The 16,082-nt window shown below is 44.8% G+C and overlaps 1 protein-coding gene across 28 annotated transcripts; it reads left to right on the top strand.

The window, feature by feature from the left end:
- Positions 1-307: 307 nt before the first annotated feature.
- On the top strand, positions 308-15,888 carry LOC118372957 (G-protein coupled receptor 61-like). 28 transcript variants are annotated; one of them, XM_052484682.1, is made up of 7 exons: positions 308-1,119; positions 12,037-12,311; positions 12,401-12,433; positions 12,467-12,532; positions 12,693-12,852; positions 12,886-13,520; positions 13,811-15,888. In XM_052484682.1, the coding sequence occupies exons 6-7, from the start codon at positions 13,451-13,453 to the stop codon at positions 15,325-15,327; spliced, it is 1,587 nt and encodes a 528-aa protein (XP_052340642.1). In that variant the 5' UTR covers positions 308-1,119; positions 12,037-12,311; positions 12,401-12,433; positions 12,467-12,532; positions 12,693-12,852; positions 12,886-13,450; the 3' UTR covers positions 15,328-15,888. The 28 variants fall into 28 exon arrangements, 26 of the variants coding, with proteins under 26 accessions (XP_052340642.1, XP_052340636.1, XP_052340639.1 ...); XM_052484676.1 differs by having other exon boundaries at positions 12,037-12,344; positions 12,467-12,499; XM_052484679.1 differs by lacking the exons at positions 12,401-12,433; positions 12,467-12,532 and adding an exon at positions 12,533-12,565 and having other exon boundaries at positions 12,037-12,344.
- Positions 15,889-16,082: the final 194 nt, after the last annotated feature.

Genomic DNA, 16,082 nt, shown 5'->3' with positions numbered 1-16,082 from the left:
CTATCATCAATCACCCATCCTTTCAGATATACGCAAGAGCTTACCCACTGGGAACACACTGGTGTGGAATAGATGTTGAATTGACGTCTGTGCCCGGTGGGTAGTGGGTAGGGGCTAGGGGCTAGGAGTTTGTTTTGGACATTCAGGCAGATAGAGAGAGAGATAGGGAAACATCTAGAAGCAGCCAGTCATCCATCCAGCCAGAACAGGATGTGAGCACTAAGACCCAGCGGAGAAGCACCAAGGCTGGGTGCTGCCTGCCTCCCTACCCCTCACTGCCTCACTGCTCTGCAGTTACCCTGAGCCCTGAACGCATGCCGGAGTGAGCGCATGTGTGTGAGTGTGGTGTGGTTTGGTGTGTTTGTGTGTGTGTGTGTGTGTGTGTGTGTTTGTGTGTGGAGTGTGTGTGCGTGGTGTGGATGGGTGTGTGTGTGTGTGTGTGTGTGTGTGTGTGTGTGCGTGGTGTGGTGTGGTGTGGTGTGTGAGTGTGTGTGTGTGTGTGTGTGTGTGTGTGGTGTGGGTGTGTGTGTGCGTGGGTGTGTGTGTGTGTGCGTGGTGTGGTGTGTGAGTGTGTGTGTGTGTGTGTGTGTGTGTGTGTGTGTGTGTGTGTGTGTGTGTGTGTGTGTGTGTGTGTGTGTGTGTGTGTGTGTGTGTGTGTGTGTGTGTGGAGCGCAAGTGTGTTTGCATTGTGCACCAGAAGCAGGAGAACAAGAGGAGAGGAGCACACTGTCCTGCTCTCGCTTTTTCTTCCATTCTGCTGTTGCTCTGCCTTGGACACCTGAACAAGACAAGAACTGAGGGGAGTGGAGTGTGTGTGTGTGTTGTGGGGGTGGGTGGGTCAGGCAGGGAAAGATGAGATCAAAGAGCCAGGTGAGGAGGAGACACAGGAGCGTCTGTTTCTTTCTCTCTCTCTCTCTCTCTCTCTCTCTCTCTCTCTCTCTCTCTCTCTCTCTCTCTCTCTCTCTCTCTCTCTCCTCTCTCTCTCTCTCTCTCTCTGACGCGCTGTAGTCTGTGTATGTGTGAGGGAGAGATCCAGCCAAATCGGTCCACTTCCCTCATCCAAGCAGACGGTGAACCTGGAGAGGAAGGAGCAGCCCGTCTCCACACTAACTATTAAAGGTATGTCGTTCTCACCGCTCTGCTTCTTTAAGCATACTACTAAGTCTGTAGAGTCTGTATTATAACGTGACTACAGGTCATGACGACATTTATACTTACCAGTGCTTGAGCGCTAGGCTACTTACCTCTCCTCTCGTGACAAACAACATATCCACTGAATGCTAGAATCTGTCTGTGCATGGCAGAGGAGTCACCGAGAGAGCAGGGGGTCAGGAGAAGTTCAAAAAAGAAGACAATTGGAGTGGGACATACTGTATTAGGAGTCAGGTATGATCAGAGAGAGGAGGTTGACATGGGGGTGTAAAGGTGCTGGACAGGGCAGTTCTAGCTGGCTAGCTGAGGGACCATTTATATATCTATACAGTAGGGTAGATAAATATGTTGTGGGCATCCAACTTTAACAGTCATCTCTACATTCTACCTTCTCATTTGGTTTTCAAACCTCTACTCCTTTTGGGATGGCCGGTAGTCTAGTGGTTAGAGCATTGGGTCAGTAACTGAAAGGTTGCTGGATTGAATCCCGAACTGACGAGGTAAAAATGTGTCGTTCTCCCCCTGAACAAGGCAGTTAACCCCACTGTTCCACGGTAGCCTGTCATTGTAAATAATCATTTGTTCTTCAACTGACCTGCCTGGTTCAATGTTTTAATGAATGTTTAATGGCCCAGCGTCGTCTGAGTTAGGGGAGAGTATGGCCGGGGTAGACCGTCGTTGTAAAATAAGAATTTGTTCTTAACTGACTTGCCTAGTTAAATAAAGGTAAAATAAATAATAATTAACATTGGGATGGTGAAACCATCTAGAGTTTACTTTTAGACCTCTCTCAATGGACAAACAAGCTGAGTTGTTGCTAAAACAATAAACAACTATTGTTTAGTTCTCCTTCTAGCTGTAAACACACAGATAGTCATGCGATGGGAGGGTCATATGGTTCTCAATTAGCCATGGCCTGAAGGCAAATTCTTATTTCTTTCACATGAATGCTTGGAGCTCCTTACTGGGACAGTGAGGTAGTGTTTCAATGCTTTTTTCACTTTTAATTTTACAGTACTCCTGATCTTATTAAAAATGGGAGATTCTGTTCTGTAAAAAATACAAGCTGTGTGTAGAGAAAAAAAACATATTTTACTCAATTATATTGCTAATTCTATACGATGCTTTCAAAAAGTATTCGTGTTTGTTGTGTTACAGAGTGGGACTAAAATTGATTCAATTGTATTTTTGTTTGATCTACACAAAATACTCTGCAATGTCAACGTGGATTTGTAAAATGTTTTATGAAAAATAAAACACTAATATATCTTGATTAGATAAGTATTCAACACAATACATGTTAGTATCACCTTTGGCAACAATTACAGCTGTGAGTCTTTCTAGTTAAGTCTTTAAGAGCTTTATACACCTGGATTTTGCAACATTTTTCAATCATTATTTTCTAAATTCTATGCTTGAAAATATATAATGTATATAATATGTAGGATATACAGTATGTAATACATAACGTGTTGTATTGGATTTGCCCCAGATTTGCCACGTTTTGCACTATTTTGCACTATTACTTTAGTGTCTTGATTCAAACAAGATATATGAAATATGTTTTCTTCTGTACAGGCTTCCTAGTTTTCACTCTGTCAGTTCGGTCAGTATGTGTATGGAGTGACTACAATGTGGTTGATCCATCCTCAGTTGTCTCCTTTCACAGCCATTAAACTCTTTAACTGTTTTAAAGTCACCATTGGCCTCATGGTGAAATCCCTGAGCGGTTTCCTTCCTCTCCGGCAACTGAGTTAGGAAGGTGGCCTGTATCTTTGTAGTGACTGGGTGTATTGATACACCATCCAAAGTGTAATTAATAACTTCATTACGCTCAAAGGGATATTCAATGTCTGCTTTTTATTAGATTTTAACCAATTTTCACCCATCTACCAATAGGAACGAGGCATTGAAAAACCTCCCTGGTCTTTGTGTTTGAATCTTTTTTTAAATTCACTGTTCGACTGAGGGACCTTACAGATAATTGTATGTGTGGGGTACAGAGATGAGGTAGTCATTCAAAAATCATGTTAAACACTGTAATGGCACACAGAGTGAGTCCATGCAATTTATTCTGTGACTTGTTAAGCACATTTTTAGTCTTGAACTTATTTAGACTTGCAATAACAAAGGAGTTGAATACTTATTGACTCAAGACATTTCAGCTTTTATTTGTAATTGATTTGTAAAAACACAAAAACCAAAAAAACATAATTCCACTTTGACATTATGGGGTATTGTGTTTAGGCCAGTGACACACAATCATAATTTTAACCATTTTAAATTCTAATAGTGTGAAGACTATTAGAAACAAGGATTGGGCCAATTGTGCTCCACCCTAAAGGACTCCCAATCACGGCCGGATGTGATACAGCCTGTATTCAAACCAGGGACTGTAGTGATGCCTCTTGCACTGAGATGCGGTGCTTGAAAGAAAAGACCCTCACAAACACATAGACCAATTATTGATGTTTTCCTGAACTTAGGTCCCATTATCTTTCTGATGCATTTCGAACCATACTTCCTTCAGATTGAAATATTATTACAAATCAGTCCAAAAAAAAGTTTTTTTACATGTTGGGGTCACAATTTTTTATAATATCAAAATGGGGTCACAGGACAAAAAGTTTGATAACCCCTGCTGTAGGAGAACCCTTTTTGGTTCCAGGTAGAACCCTTTTTATTTATTGATTTTGTTACATTTTTTTATTTAACTTTTTTAAATGTATAAGTAGGTAGAACTATTTTGGGTTCCATGTAGAACCCTCTGTGAAAAGGGTCCGACATTTTTGCCCACGGGTGATTTTATTTGGCCCGCCAAGTTTTCTGAATAACATTTGTGTGTGTGTGTGTGTGTGTGTGTGTGTGTGTGTGTGTGTGTGTGTGTGTGTGTGTGTGTGTGTGTGTGTGTGTGTGTGTGTGTGTGTGTGTGTGTGTGTTGGACATACAAGATTGTAAAAACACCAGCAAATCAGCTCCAAGTGATTTCAATTTAGGAGACCTGTTCCAATGTATTCCCACACATAATAGAGAGATAGAAACTGAGTGTACAAAACACTCTCTTTCTATAACATAGACTGACTAGGTGTAACTGAGTGTACAAAACACTCTCTTTCTATAACATAGACTGACTAGGTGTAACTGAGTGTACAAAACACTCTCTTTCTATAACATAGACTGACTAGGTGTAACTGAGTGTACAAAACACTCTCTTTCTATAACATAGACTGACCAGGTGTAACTGAGTGTACAAAACACTCTCTTTCTATGACATAGACTGACCAGGTGAAACTGAGTGTACAAAACACTCTCTTTCTATAACATAGACTGACCAGGTGTAACTGAGTGTACAAAACACTCTCTTTCTATAACATAGACTGACCAGGTGAAACTGAGTGTACAAAACACTCTCTTTCTATAACATAGACTGACCAGGTGTAACTGAGTGTACAAAACACTCTCTTTCTATAACATAGACTGACCAGGTGTAACTGAGTGTACAAAACACTCTCTTTCTATAACATAGACTGACCAGGTGTAACTGAGTGTACAAAACACTCTCTTTCTATAACATAGACTGACCAGGTGTAACTGAGTGTACAAAACACTCTCTTTCTATAACATAGACTGACCAGGTGAAATTGAGTGTACAAAACACTCTCTTTCTATGACATAGACTGACCAGGTGAAACTGAGTGTACAATACACTCTCTTTCTATAACATAGACTGACCAGGTGAAACCAGGAGAAGCCATGATCCCTTTATTGATGTCACTTGTTAAATGCACTTTATTCAGTGTAGATGAAGGGGAGGAGACAGTTTTTAAGCAGGATTTTTAAGCCTTGAGACAAATGAAAAATGTATTGTGTATGTGTGCCATTCAGAGAGTGAATGGTAGTAGGTGCCAGAACTGCAACGCTGCTGGGTTTTTCACGCTCAACAGTTTCCCTTGTGCATCAAGAATGGTCCACCACCCAGAGGACATCCAACCAACTTGACACAACTGTGGGAAGCATTGGAGTCAACATGGGCCAGCATCCCTGTGGAACGCTTTTGACACCTTGTAGAGTCCATGCCCCGACGAACTGAGACTGTTCTGAGGGCCAAAGGGGGAGGTGCAACTCAATGTTTTGTACACTCAGTGTATGTGATTCTATACAAATGTAAGCAAGGTTTGAAATGGTTATGTTTTAGTCAAATGTTATACCTGGATTGGCTTCCGATCAATTTTACAGTCTACAAATGATTTGTAATTATGTTCCAGCCCCCTGACCATCCACTCAAGAAAAAATCTTCCTGTGGCTGAATTTAGTCGATGATCCTAGAACCGAAGAACCCTTTTAGGATCAAGAAAGCACTTTTACATGTTTTATATATATATATAAAGAGTGTAGAGTGTCGTTTTATGAGGAAGCCTGTGTTTTTTACAGGCTGTAAACCTATTGATGCTGATAGGATATGCTGATAGGTTATGCTGATAGGTTATGCTGATAGGTTATGCTGATAGGGTGTGCTGATAGGTTATGCTGATTTAAAAAAAAAAAAAAAATATTTCACCTTTATTTAACCAGGTAGGCTAGTTGAGAACTAGTTCTCATTTGCAACTACGACCTGGCCAAGATAAAGCATAGCAGTGTGAACAGAAAACACAGAGTTACACATGGAGTAAACAATTAGCAAGTCAATAACACAGTAGAAAAAAAAGGGGGAGTCTATATACAATGTGTGCAAAAGGCATGAGGAGGTAGGCGAATAATTACAATTTTGCAGATTAACACTGGAGTGATAAATGATCAGATGGTCATGTACAGGTAGAGATATTGGTGTGCAAAAGAGCAGAAAAGTAAATAAATAAAAACAGTATAAAAACAGTATGGGAATGAGGTAGGTGAAAATGGTGGGCTATTTACCAATAGACTATGTACAGCTGCAGCGATCGGTTAGCTGCTCAGATAGCTGATGTTTGAAGTTGGTGAGGGAGATAAAAGTCTCCAACTTCAGCGATTTTTGCAGTTCGTTCCAGTCACAGGCAGCAGAGTACTGGAACGAAAGGCGGCCAAATGAGGTGTTGGCTTTAGGGATGATCAGTGAGATACACCTGCTGGAGCGCGTGCTACGGATGGGTGTTGCCATCGTGACCAGTGAACTGAGATAAGGCGGAGCTTTACCTAGCATGGATTTGTAGATGACCTGGAGCCAGTGGGTCTGGCGACGAATATGTAGCGAGGGCCAGCCGACTAGAGAATACAAGTCGCAGTGGTGGGTGGTATAAGGTGCTTTAGTGACAAAACGGATGGCACTGTGATAGACTGCATCCAGTTTGCTGAGTAGAGTGTTGGAAGCCATTTTGTAGATGACATCGCCGAAGTCGAGGATCGGTAGGATAGTCAGTTTTACTAGGGTAAGCTTGGCGGCGTGAGTGAAGGAGGCTTTGTTGTGGAATAGAAAGCCGACTCTTGATTTGATTTTCGATTGGAGATGTTTGATATGAGTCTGGAAGGAGAGTTTGCAGTCTAGCCAGACACCTAGGTACTTATAGATGTCCACATATTCAAGGTCGGAACCATCCAGGGTGGTGATGCTAGTCGGGCGCGGGTGCAGGCAGCGATCGGTTGAAAAGCATGCATTTGGTTTTACTAGCGTTTAAGAGCAGTTGGAGGCCACGGAAGGAGTGTTGTATGGCATTGAAGCTCGTTTGGAGGTTAGATAGCACAGTGTCCAATGACTGGCCGAAAGTATATAGAATGGTGTCGTCTGCGTAGAGGTGGATCAGGGAATCGCCCGCTGCAAGAGCAACATCATTGATATATACAGAGAAAAGAGTCGGCCCGAGAATTGAACCCTGTGGCACCCCCATAGAGACTGCCAGAGGACCGGACAGCATGCCCTCCGATTTGACACACTGAACTCTGTCTGCAAAGTAATTGGTGAACCAGGCAAGGCAGTCATCCGAAAAACCGAGGCGACTGAGTCTGCCGATAAGAATATGGTGATTGACAGAGTCGAAAGCCTTGGCAAGGTCGATGAAGACGGCTGCACAGTACTGTATTTTATCGATGGCGGTTATGATATCGTTTAGTACCTTGAGTGTGGCTGAGGTGCACCCGTGACCGGCTCGGAAACCAGATTGCACAGCGGAGAAGGTACGGTGGGATTCGAGATGGTCAGTGACCTGTTTGTTGACTTGGCTTTCGAAGACCTTAGATAGGCAGGGCAGGATAGATATAGGTCTATAACAGTTTGGGTCCAGGGTGTCTCCCCCTTTGAAGAGGGGGATGACTGCGGCAGCTTTCCAATCCTTGGGGATCTCAGACGATATGAAAGAGAGGTTGAACAGGCTGGTAATAGGGGTTGCGACAATGGCGGCGGATAGTTTCAGAAATAGAGGGTCCAGATTGTCAAGCCCAGCTGATTTGTATGGGTCCAGGTTTTGCAGCTCTTTCAGAACATCTGCTATTTGGATTTGGGTAAAGGAGAACCTGGAGAGGCTTGGGCGAGGAGCTGCGGGGGGGGCGGAGCTGTTGGCCGAGGTTGGAGTAGCCAGGCGGAAGGCATGGCCAGCCGTTGAGAAATGCTTATTGAAGTTTTCGATAATCATGGATTTATCGGTGGACACCGTGTTACCTAGCCTCAGTGCAGTGGGCAGCTGGGAGGAGGTGCTCTTGTTCTCCATAGACTTCACAGTGTCCCAGAACTTTTTGGAGTTAGAGCTACAGGATGCAAACTTCTGCCTGAAGAAGCTGGCCTTAGCTTTCCTGACTGAATGCGTGTATTGGTTCCTGACTTCCCTGAACAGTTGCATATCACGGGGACTATTCGATAGGTTGTGCTGATAGGTTATGCTGATAGGTTATGCTGATAGGTTGTGCTGATAGGTTGTGCTGATAGGTTGTGCTGATAGGTTGTGCTGATAGGTTGTGCCGATAGGTTGTGCCGATAGGTTGTGCCGATAGGTTGTGCCGATAGGTTTTGCCGATAGGTTGTGCCGATAGGTTTTGCTGATAGGTTATGCTGATAGGTTATGCTGATAGGTTGTGCTGATAGGTTGTGCTAATAGGTTGTGCTGATAGGTTTTGCTGATAGGTTGTGCTGATAGGTTGTGCTGATAGGTTGTGCTGATAGGTTGTGCTGATAGGTTTTGCTGATAGGTTATGCTGATAGGTTATGCTGATAGGTTGTGCTGATAGGTTGTGCTAATAGGTTGTGCTGATAGGTTTTGCTGATAGGTTGTGCTGATAGGTTGTGCTGATAGGTTGTGCTGATAGGTTTTGCTGATAGGTTATGCTGATAGGTTATGCTGATAGGTTGTGCTGATAGGATAGTGTCTCTGAGGGGTTGCGTATCCATTTGACTACAGTAAGACATCACAGCTAAGAAAGACCACGTTAATTGTTTTCAAAATTATCCGGTGGAAGGTTATACTGACACAAAGACCCCAGGAGCAAAAGTCAGATAGTGTACCAAAATGGCACCATATTCCCTGTATCGGTACTCCTTTCGACAAGAGACCTATGACAATTGAGATACATCCGCAGTCAGTGATTCGATGTGAATGCGTGGCGGCCATTGGTGACGAGCTGGAAAAGAATCAGCTTTATACAGTGCCTTGCGGAAGTATTCGGCCCCCTTGAACTTTGTGACCTTTTGCCACATTTCAGGCTTCAAACATAAAGATATAAAACTGTATTTTTTTTGTGAAGAATCAACAACAAGTGGGACACAATCATGAAGTGGAACGACATTTATTGGATATGTAAAAAAAAAATTAACAAATCAAAAACTGAAAAATTGGTTTATCGCTTGCACAGTGCTCATTGGGATGTTTAAAGCTTGGGAAATCTTTGGATGGATTGTATTTATCATCATTAGTCATTTAGGTCAACATTGGATCATTCAGAGATCCTCACTGAACTTCTGGAGAGAGTTTGCTGCACTGAAAGTAGAGGGGCTGAATAATTTTGCACGCCCAATTTTTCAGTTTTTGATTTTTTTTTAAAGTTTGAAATATCCAATAAATGTCGTTCCACTTCATGATTGTGTCCCACTTGTTGTTGATTCTTCACAAAAAAATACAGTTTTATATCTTTATGTTTGAAGCCTGAAATGTGGCAAAAGGTCACAAAGTTCAAGGGGGCCGAATACTTTCGCAAGGCACTGTAAGTGAAACAAAGTTTTTATTCGTCACAACTTCCAACATGGAAGAATTGCATATGCAGGTGTGAACAAGAAGCAACAGCCTGTGTGGTTGGTTGTTTTCTTTCTCGTGATGCTGTGTGTGTGTGTGTGTGTGTGTGTGTTTGTGTGTGTGTGTGTTCCATCACTGTGACAGTGTGTGTGATGGTGTGTGTGGAGTTGACAGTAAACATCAGAACAGGCCTCACGGTTTTGCACACACACACACACACACACACACACACACACACACACACACACACACACACACACACACACACACACACACACACACACACACACACACACACACACACACACACACCCTCAGAGGGCTGGAGAGAAAGAAAGGGCTTTGACAACACTACTCCCCCTAGACTAGCATTACAACACCATGTTTCATTACAGCTACTCCTCCTAGACTAGCATTACAACACCATGTTTCATTACAGCTACTCCCCTTAGACTAGCATTACAACACCATGTGTCATTACAGCTACTCCCCCTAGACTAACATTACAACACCATGTTTCATTACAGCTACTCCCCCTAGACTAGCATTTCAACACCATGTTTCATTACAGCTACTCCCCCTAGACTAGCATTACAACACCATGTTTCATTACAGCTACTCCCCCTAGACTAGCATTACAACACCATGTTTCATTACAGCTACTCCCCTTAGACTAGCATTACAACACCATGTTTCATTACAGCTACTCCCCTTAGACTAGCATTACAACACCATGTTTCATTACAGCTACTCCTCCTAGACTAACATTACAACACCCTGTTTCATTACAGCTACTCCTCCTAGACTAGCATTACAACACCATGTTTCATTACAGCTACTCCTCCTAGACTAACATTACAACACCCTGTTTCATTACAGCTACTCCTCCTAGACTAGCATTACAACACCATGTTTCATTACAGCTACTCCTCCTAGACTAACATTACAACACCATGTTTCATTACAGCTACTCCCCTTAGACTAGCATTACAACACCATGTTTCATTACAGCTACTCCCCCTAGACTAACATTACAATACCCTGTTTCATTACAGCTACTCCACCTAGACTAGCATTACAACACCATGTTTCATTACAACTACTCCCCTTAGACTAGCATTACAACACCATGTTTCATTACAGCTACTCCTCCTAGACTAGCATTACAACACCATGTTTCATTACAGCTACTCCCCTTAGACTAGCATTACAACACCATGTTTCATTACAGCTACTCCACTTAGACTAACATTACAACACCCTGTTTCATTACAGCTACTCCCCTTAGACTAGCATTACAACACCATGTTTCATTACAGCTACTCCTCCTAGACTAGCATTACAACATCATGTTTCATTACAGCTACTCCTCCTAGACTAGCATTACAACACCATGTTTCATTACAGCTACTCCTCCAAGACTAGCATTACAACACCATGTTTCATTACAGCTACTCCTCCTAGACTAGCATTACAACACCATGTTTCATTACAGCTACTCCCCCTAGACTAGCATTACAACACCATGTGTCATTACAGCTACTCCCCCTAGACTAGCATTACAACACCATGTTTCATTACAGCTACTCCTCCTAGACTAGCATTACAACACCATGTTTCATTACAGCTACTCCCCCTAGACTAGCATTACAACACCATGTTTCATTACAGCTACTCCTCCTAGACTAGCATTACAACACCATGTTTCATGTTTCACTACTCCTTGGCCCACTTTAATAGTATTAGCTTTAATAACCCAGAATGACACAGTTCGTATTTATAGTACATAAACATTTGCTTACTGATTCTGTGATACTAGATAGTGTGGCCTGACATTTCCAAATAGCCTAGTTTGAATCCACAAAACTCCCATGGATAGATGCTCCTGTCTTTGCAGTGACTCGGTAATCTCTCTATATTTCATACTTTTACAGATACCATAATCATTTCTGCTTCATTTCACATTACTGTAAATGATGAATTCAGTTATATGACCACAGCTGACACATTCTCTTAACACTACGTATTTTCTGTCTCTTGAAGACATATGGTGGACTGCATGTGTCTTTAGCTTCTCCCCAGCAGGGCTGGCTGTTCTGGAAAAACAAGCTCTGGAAAACGCAGATGTCACATTATGGGACAAATTAAGAAATGGCTGTATATATGTGACTGTACATGAGGACTGTGGCCTAATTATAAACACAGGGGTGAAATGAACCGCTGCCCCCAGATGAGGATTACTACTATGACAGCCACAATAACATGTTTATGTGTATATGTTATACATGATCTACAATAACACAACGAGTGTTCAAATGTGACTTTTAAAGTTTTTAAATGCAAATGTTTGAATTTGAGTGTTGTTCTACATTTTATATAATTTACAAACAGAAAAGGAGGAAGTTGCATTTTGCTCCTGCTTCGTAGGAGAATCCTTCTCTTTGATTTCTTAGAAGGCGGTTGACGTTGATGTAGCTTTGTAATGTTTAAACTACATTATTTGAAGTAGGTCAGACAGTGAAGTGAATCCCATTCAAAACTTTATTGTAGTGAAGCTCTTTCTTCGTGCATATGCAGACATAGTTGATTTAAACAAAGGCTTTACCTCGCAGTTCATAACAGCTGTGTTTTTTAATGCCTGCATTTAAACGCCTATTTATTGATTTTTACCAGTAATGTTTCTTCTCCTTTGTTTCAGAGTCCAACCCCTCCAACCAGAAACCTCTCAACATCATTAAGAAGGCATCATTCTGTGGGAGGACAAAGATAAAGTGTTGTACCTTCACCTGGATCGTCATCGAGTGAGGCCTTCTCCTACCACTCCAGAGATCCATCCCTTCTCCTACCACTCCAGAGATCCATCCCTTCTCCTACCACTCCAGAGATCCATCCCTTCTCCTACCACTCCAGAGGTCCATCCCTTCTCCTACCACTCCAGAGGTCCATCTCATCCCTTCTCCTACCACTCCAGAGGTCCATTCCATCCCTTCTCCTACCACTCCAGAGGTCCATCCCTTCTCCTACCACTCCAGAGGTCCATCCCTTCTCCTACCACTCCAGAGGTCCATCTCATCCCTTCTCCTACCACTCCAGAGGTCCATTCCATCCCTTCTCCTACCACTCCAGAGGTCCATCTCATCCCTTCTCCTACCACTCCAGAGGTCCATCTCATCCCTTCTCCTACCACTCCAGAGGTCCATCTCATCCCTTCTCCTACCACTCCAGAGGTCCATCTCATCCCTTCTCCTACCACTCCAGAGGTCCATCTCATCCCTTCTCCTACCACTCCAGAGGTCCATTCCATCCCTTCTCCTACCACTCCAGAGGTCCATCCCTTCTCCTACCACTCCAGAGGTCCATTCCATCCCTTCTCCTACCACTCCAGAGGTCCATCTCATCCCTTCTCCTACCACTCCAGAGGTCCATCTCATCCCTTCTCCTACCACTCCAGAGGTCCATCTCATCCCTTCTCCTACCACTCCAGAGATCCATCCCTTCTCCTACCACTCCAGAGGTCCATCTCATCCCTTCTCCTACCACTCCAGAGATCCATCCCTTCTCCTACCACTCCAGAGGTCCATCCCTTCTCCTACCACTCCAGAGGTCCATCTCATCCCTTCTCCTACCACTCCAGAGGTCCATCTCATCCCTTTTCAAACCACTCCAGTGGTCCATCTCATCCCTTCTCCTACCACTCCAGAGGCCTATCTCATCCACAGTCCAGACTTCCACCATCTAGTCTGGTTACCAGGTGCACGACCAGACTTCATCTCTAGAATGATAGTGGGATTTTGCCAGACCGCCACCTGTCCAGGGTGACCTGTCCATGACCTGTCCAGCTCTACCTGCCCTGATAGACAGTACCCCCGCCACCTGAGCCTCTGTTCCACATCCCTAGCCCACCCCCCAAACACTCCCAGTCCCCCAGTTCCTCAGCCCCAACCCACCCCTCAAATCCCCCCGGTCCCCTGGTTCCTCAGCCTCAGCCCCAACCCACCCCCCAAACCCCTCCAGTCCCCCTCTTCCTCAGCAACCAGCCCGAAGCAGGGGAGGATGGGTGATGGGCCTGTGAGTCTCCCTGGTCTCACTCCTTCCTTCTCTCTCATCCTCTCATGGAGCCTCCTGTTGACAGCTCCACCTCCCCCTGGAACTCTTCCCAGTCCTCTCTCTCCGGACTTCCAGGTCGGTACCAACTAAGGTTGTAAAATTCTGGTAACTTTCTATTTTTTAGAAGATTAATAATCAGGAAAACTGGAATCCTCAAACCAGGATTTCTGGAAAACCTGTGAGTTTTGGGACAGTTATCCTAATTTTGCTGCCTGAGTACTGACTTTAACTTAACTTAACTTGGTTAAAGACAGTACTCTGGACTTTAATGTGTTCGTGAGCTTTGATAATTTTGTACGTATTTATAGGCAAATCTATATGTATTTTAAATATGTGTAATACAATGCATTCATTATTTCATTCAGGTCCCTGGCTCCCAGCCTTCCCAGCCTCGCTGCACCCCAATGCCTCTAAAGTGAGTCTTCCCGTGGGCACCGGCGCCAGCAGAGCCCCCCTGGCCCAGTCCCTGGCCCTGTGTGTGATGCTTCTCATGGACCTCTTAGCGGTCGTAGGCAACCTAGCCGTCATGGCTGTCATCACCAAGACGCCGCAGCTGAGGAAGTTCGCCTTCGTGTTCCACCTGTGTCTGGTTGATCTGCTGGCGGCTCTGGTTCTGATGCCTCTGGGCATGCTGCCGGACCGGGTTTTGGCGCACGACGAGGCACTGTGCCGGAGCTACCTCTGTCTTAGCGTGGGTCTGGTCAGTGCCGCCATCTTGTCTATCTCTGCCATCAACGTGGAGAGGTACTATTATATTGTCCACCCCATGCGCCATGAGGTCAAGATGACCGTGGGGGTGGTTGTGACCGTGTTGGTCGGGATCTGGATCAAAGCTATTGTCACGTCAGCAATGCCACTCCTGGGCTGGGTCTTCCAGGGGAGCCAGGGAGTAGGGGTCGAACTCGGAGAGGGACTAGAGGCTCCCATGATCCCGAGTCATCCAAGCCAGAGACGTTGCTCCCTACACTGGACCGGAGGAGGAGGGACCACACGGTTAATATTCATGCTCTTCTTCACCTTTGTCTACTTCCTGTGTCCAGTGCTGATCATCCTTGTTGTGTACTGTAACATGTTTAAAGTAGCCAGGGTTGCAGCCATGCAGCATGGCCCCTTACCTACCGGGATGGACACACCTGGGCCCCGCCCTCACCGCTCCGAGTCCCTCAGCAGCCAATCCACCATGGCTGCCAGCCTGGGAGGCCCCGGAGGTGGCCCTGGGGGCCCATGTCCTCCACTCCGCACCCCCAGTCAGAGGACCTTCAACGGGGGTAAAGCTGCGGCAGTCCTGGTGGCGGTTGGAGGCCAGTTCCTATGCTGCTGGCTGCCTTACTTCTCCTTTCACCTGTACGCCGCCCTGGTCTCCACCCCCCCGGCCTCCCTGGCTTCGGACCAGATGGAGGAAGTCGTGACCTGGATCGGTTACTTCTGCTTCGCCTCTAACCCCTTATTCTACGGCTGTCTGAACCGGCAGATCCGCACGGAGCTGGGCCGAAGCCTGGCCTGTATCTTTAAGCGGGCGGGGCCGGGCGACGGGGATCAGCTGGCCAGCCGAGAGGCCTCCATCGAGGAGAACTTCCTCCAGTTCCTTCAGGGGACAGGGTGCAATCTGGAGCCCTGCGAATCTCAGGCACACAGCAGGGCTAGCAGGGCTAGCAGGCCAGAGGAGCTGGAGGAGGCGGGGGAGAGGGGCCCTCTTCGAGACGGACCTTGTCAGGAGAACACGCGGGTCCAGGAACACACGCCTGTTGACTTCCACATCCCTGGACAGATTATCGAGGAGACCTCTGAGTTCTTGGAGCAGCAGCATCTGAATCTGAACAATGACATCAACCTAGCAGACAACTGCTGCAGGGTACACAGAACATTGCTGGACAGCGCCTGAGCTGTAGCTGACACCGGCCACTCATGTGTACAGTAGGCCTTTTTTTGGGTGGGGGGTTGGGGGGGGCAGGCCTCAGAGGTGGAAACACTAAAGTCTTAGTCTGTAGAACAAGCACCGGTGTAGAGTCCTATGGTGGAAACGGCAGATAGATGCCATGTTCTTTAGTATGTCTGAGTATTCCATCTGATGCTGGACTTGATGGTGTTGTGTCCACATTTGCTACAGTGTGATTATGGGACATGACGTGTACATAGCAAGTAGTTACTACTACAACTCTAATGTATAGAGTTGCTATCTTCTCTTGAAGATTTCATGTTGTTATTATCAGTCTAAATCTCTATGTTCATTCTTCTGTCACTAGAATCAGGGTTCCTTTGCGGGAAGGTTATTTAAATTCAGTAAACTCCAGAAGTAAAACAGACATTTTAAATCCAATCAATCCTCCATGCTTTTCTATGAGGTTTAGTTCCTGAATTACCGTAACCCTGGTATGATGACATTGCTACCCATTTTCTATCAAGACCAAAACTCCTTACATTAAATATATTTACTGCCAGTCTACCTCCCCTGTGTCCTTCAGTCAATCAATGTCTTTTTTTGGTACTGAATTATTATTTTGGTCTGGGAAAGAGTGGGAGAACATCTCACATATTAGCAATCTTTGTTTTGGTGTGGATCGCACAAATCATTTTTGTCAAAGTCTGAAAGAATACCCTAAGACAACCAGTTAGACAAAATGTAAAATGACAATCCTA

The sequence above is a fragment of the Oncorhynchus keta genome, chromosome 28, assembly GCF_023373465.1.
Source record: "Oncorhynchus keta strain PuntledgeMale-10-30-2019 chromosome 28, Oket_V2, whole genome shotgun sequence".
Classification (NCBI taxonomy): Eukaryota; Metazoa; Chordata; class Actinopteri; order Salmoniformes; family Salmonidae; genus Oncorhynchus; species Oncorhynchus keta.
This window is presented reverse-complemented; position numbering and strand designations above follow the sequence as displayed.

Coding starts and splice junctions, on each gene's coding strand:
- LOC118372957 (XM_052484695.1), top strand. CDS start 13,451: ATGGAGCCTCCTGTTGACAGCTCCACCTCCCCCTGGAACTCTTCCCAG. Junction 13,521..13,810: donor CTCTCTCTCCGGACTTCCAG/GTCGGTACCAAC, acceptor TATTTCATTCAG/GTCCCTGGCTCCCAGCCTTC.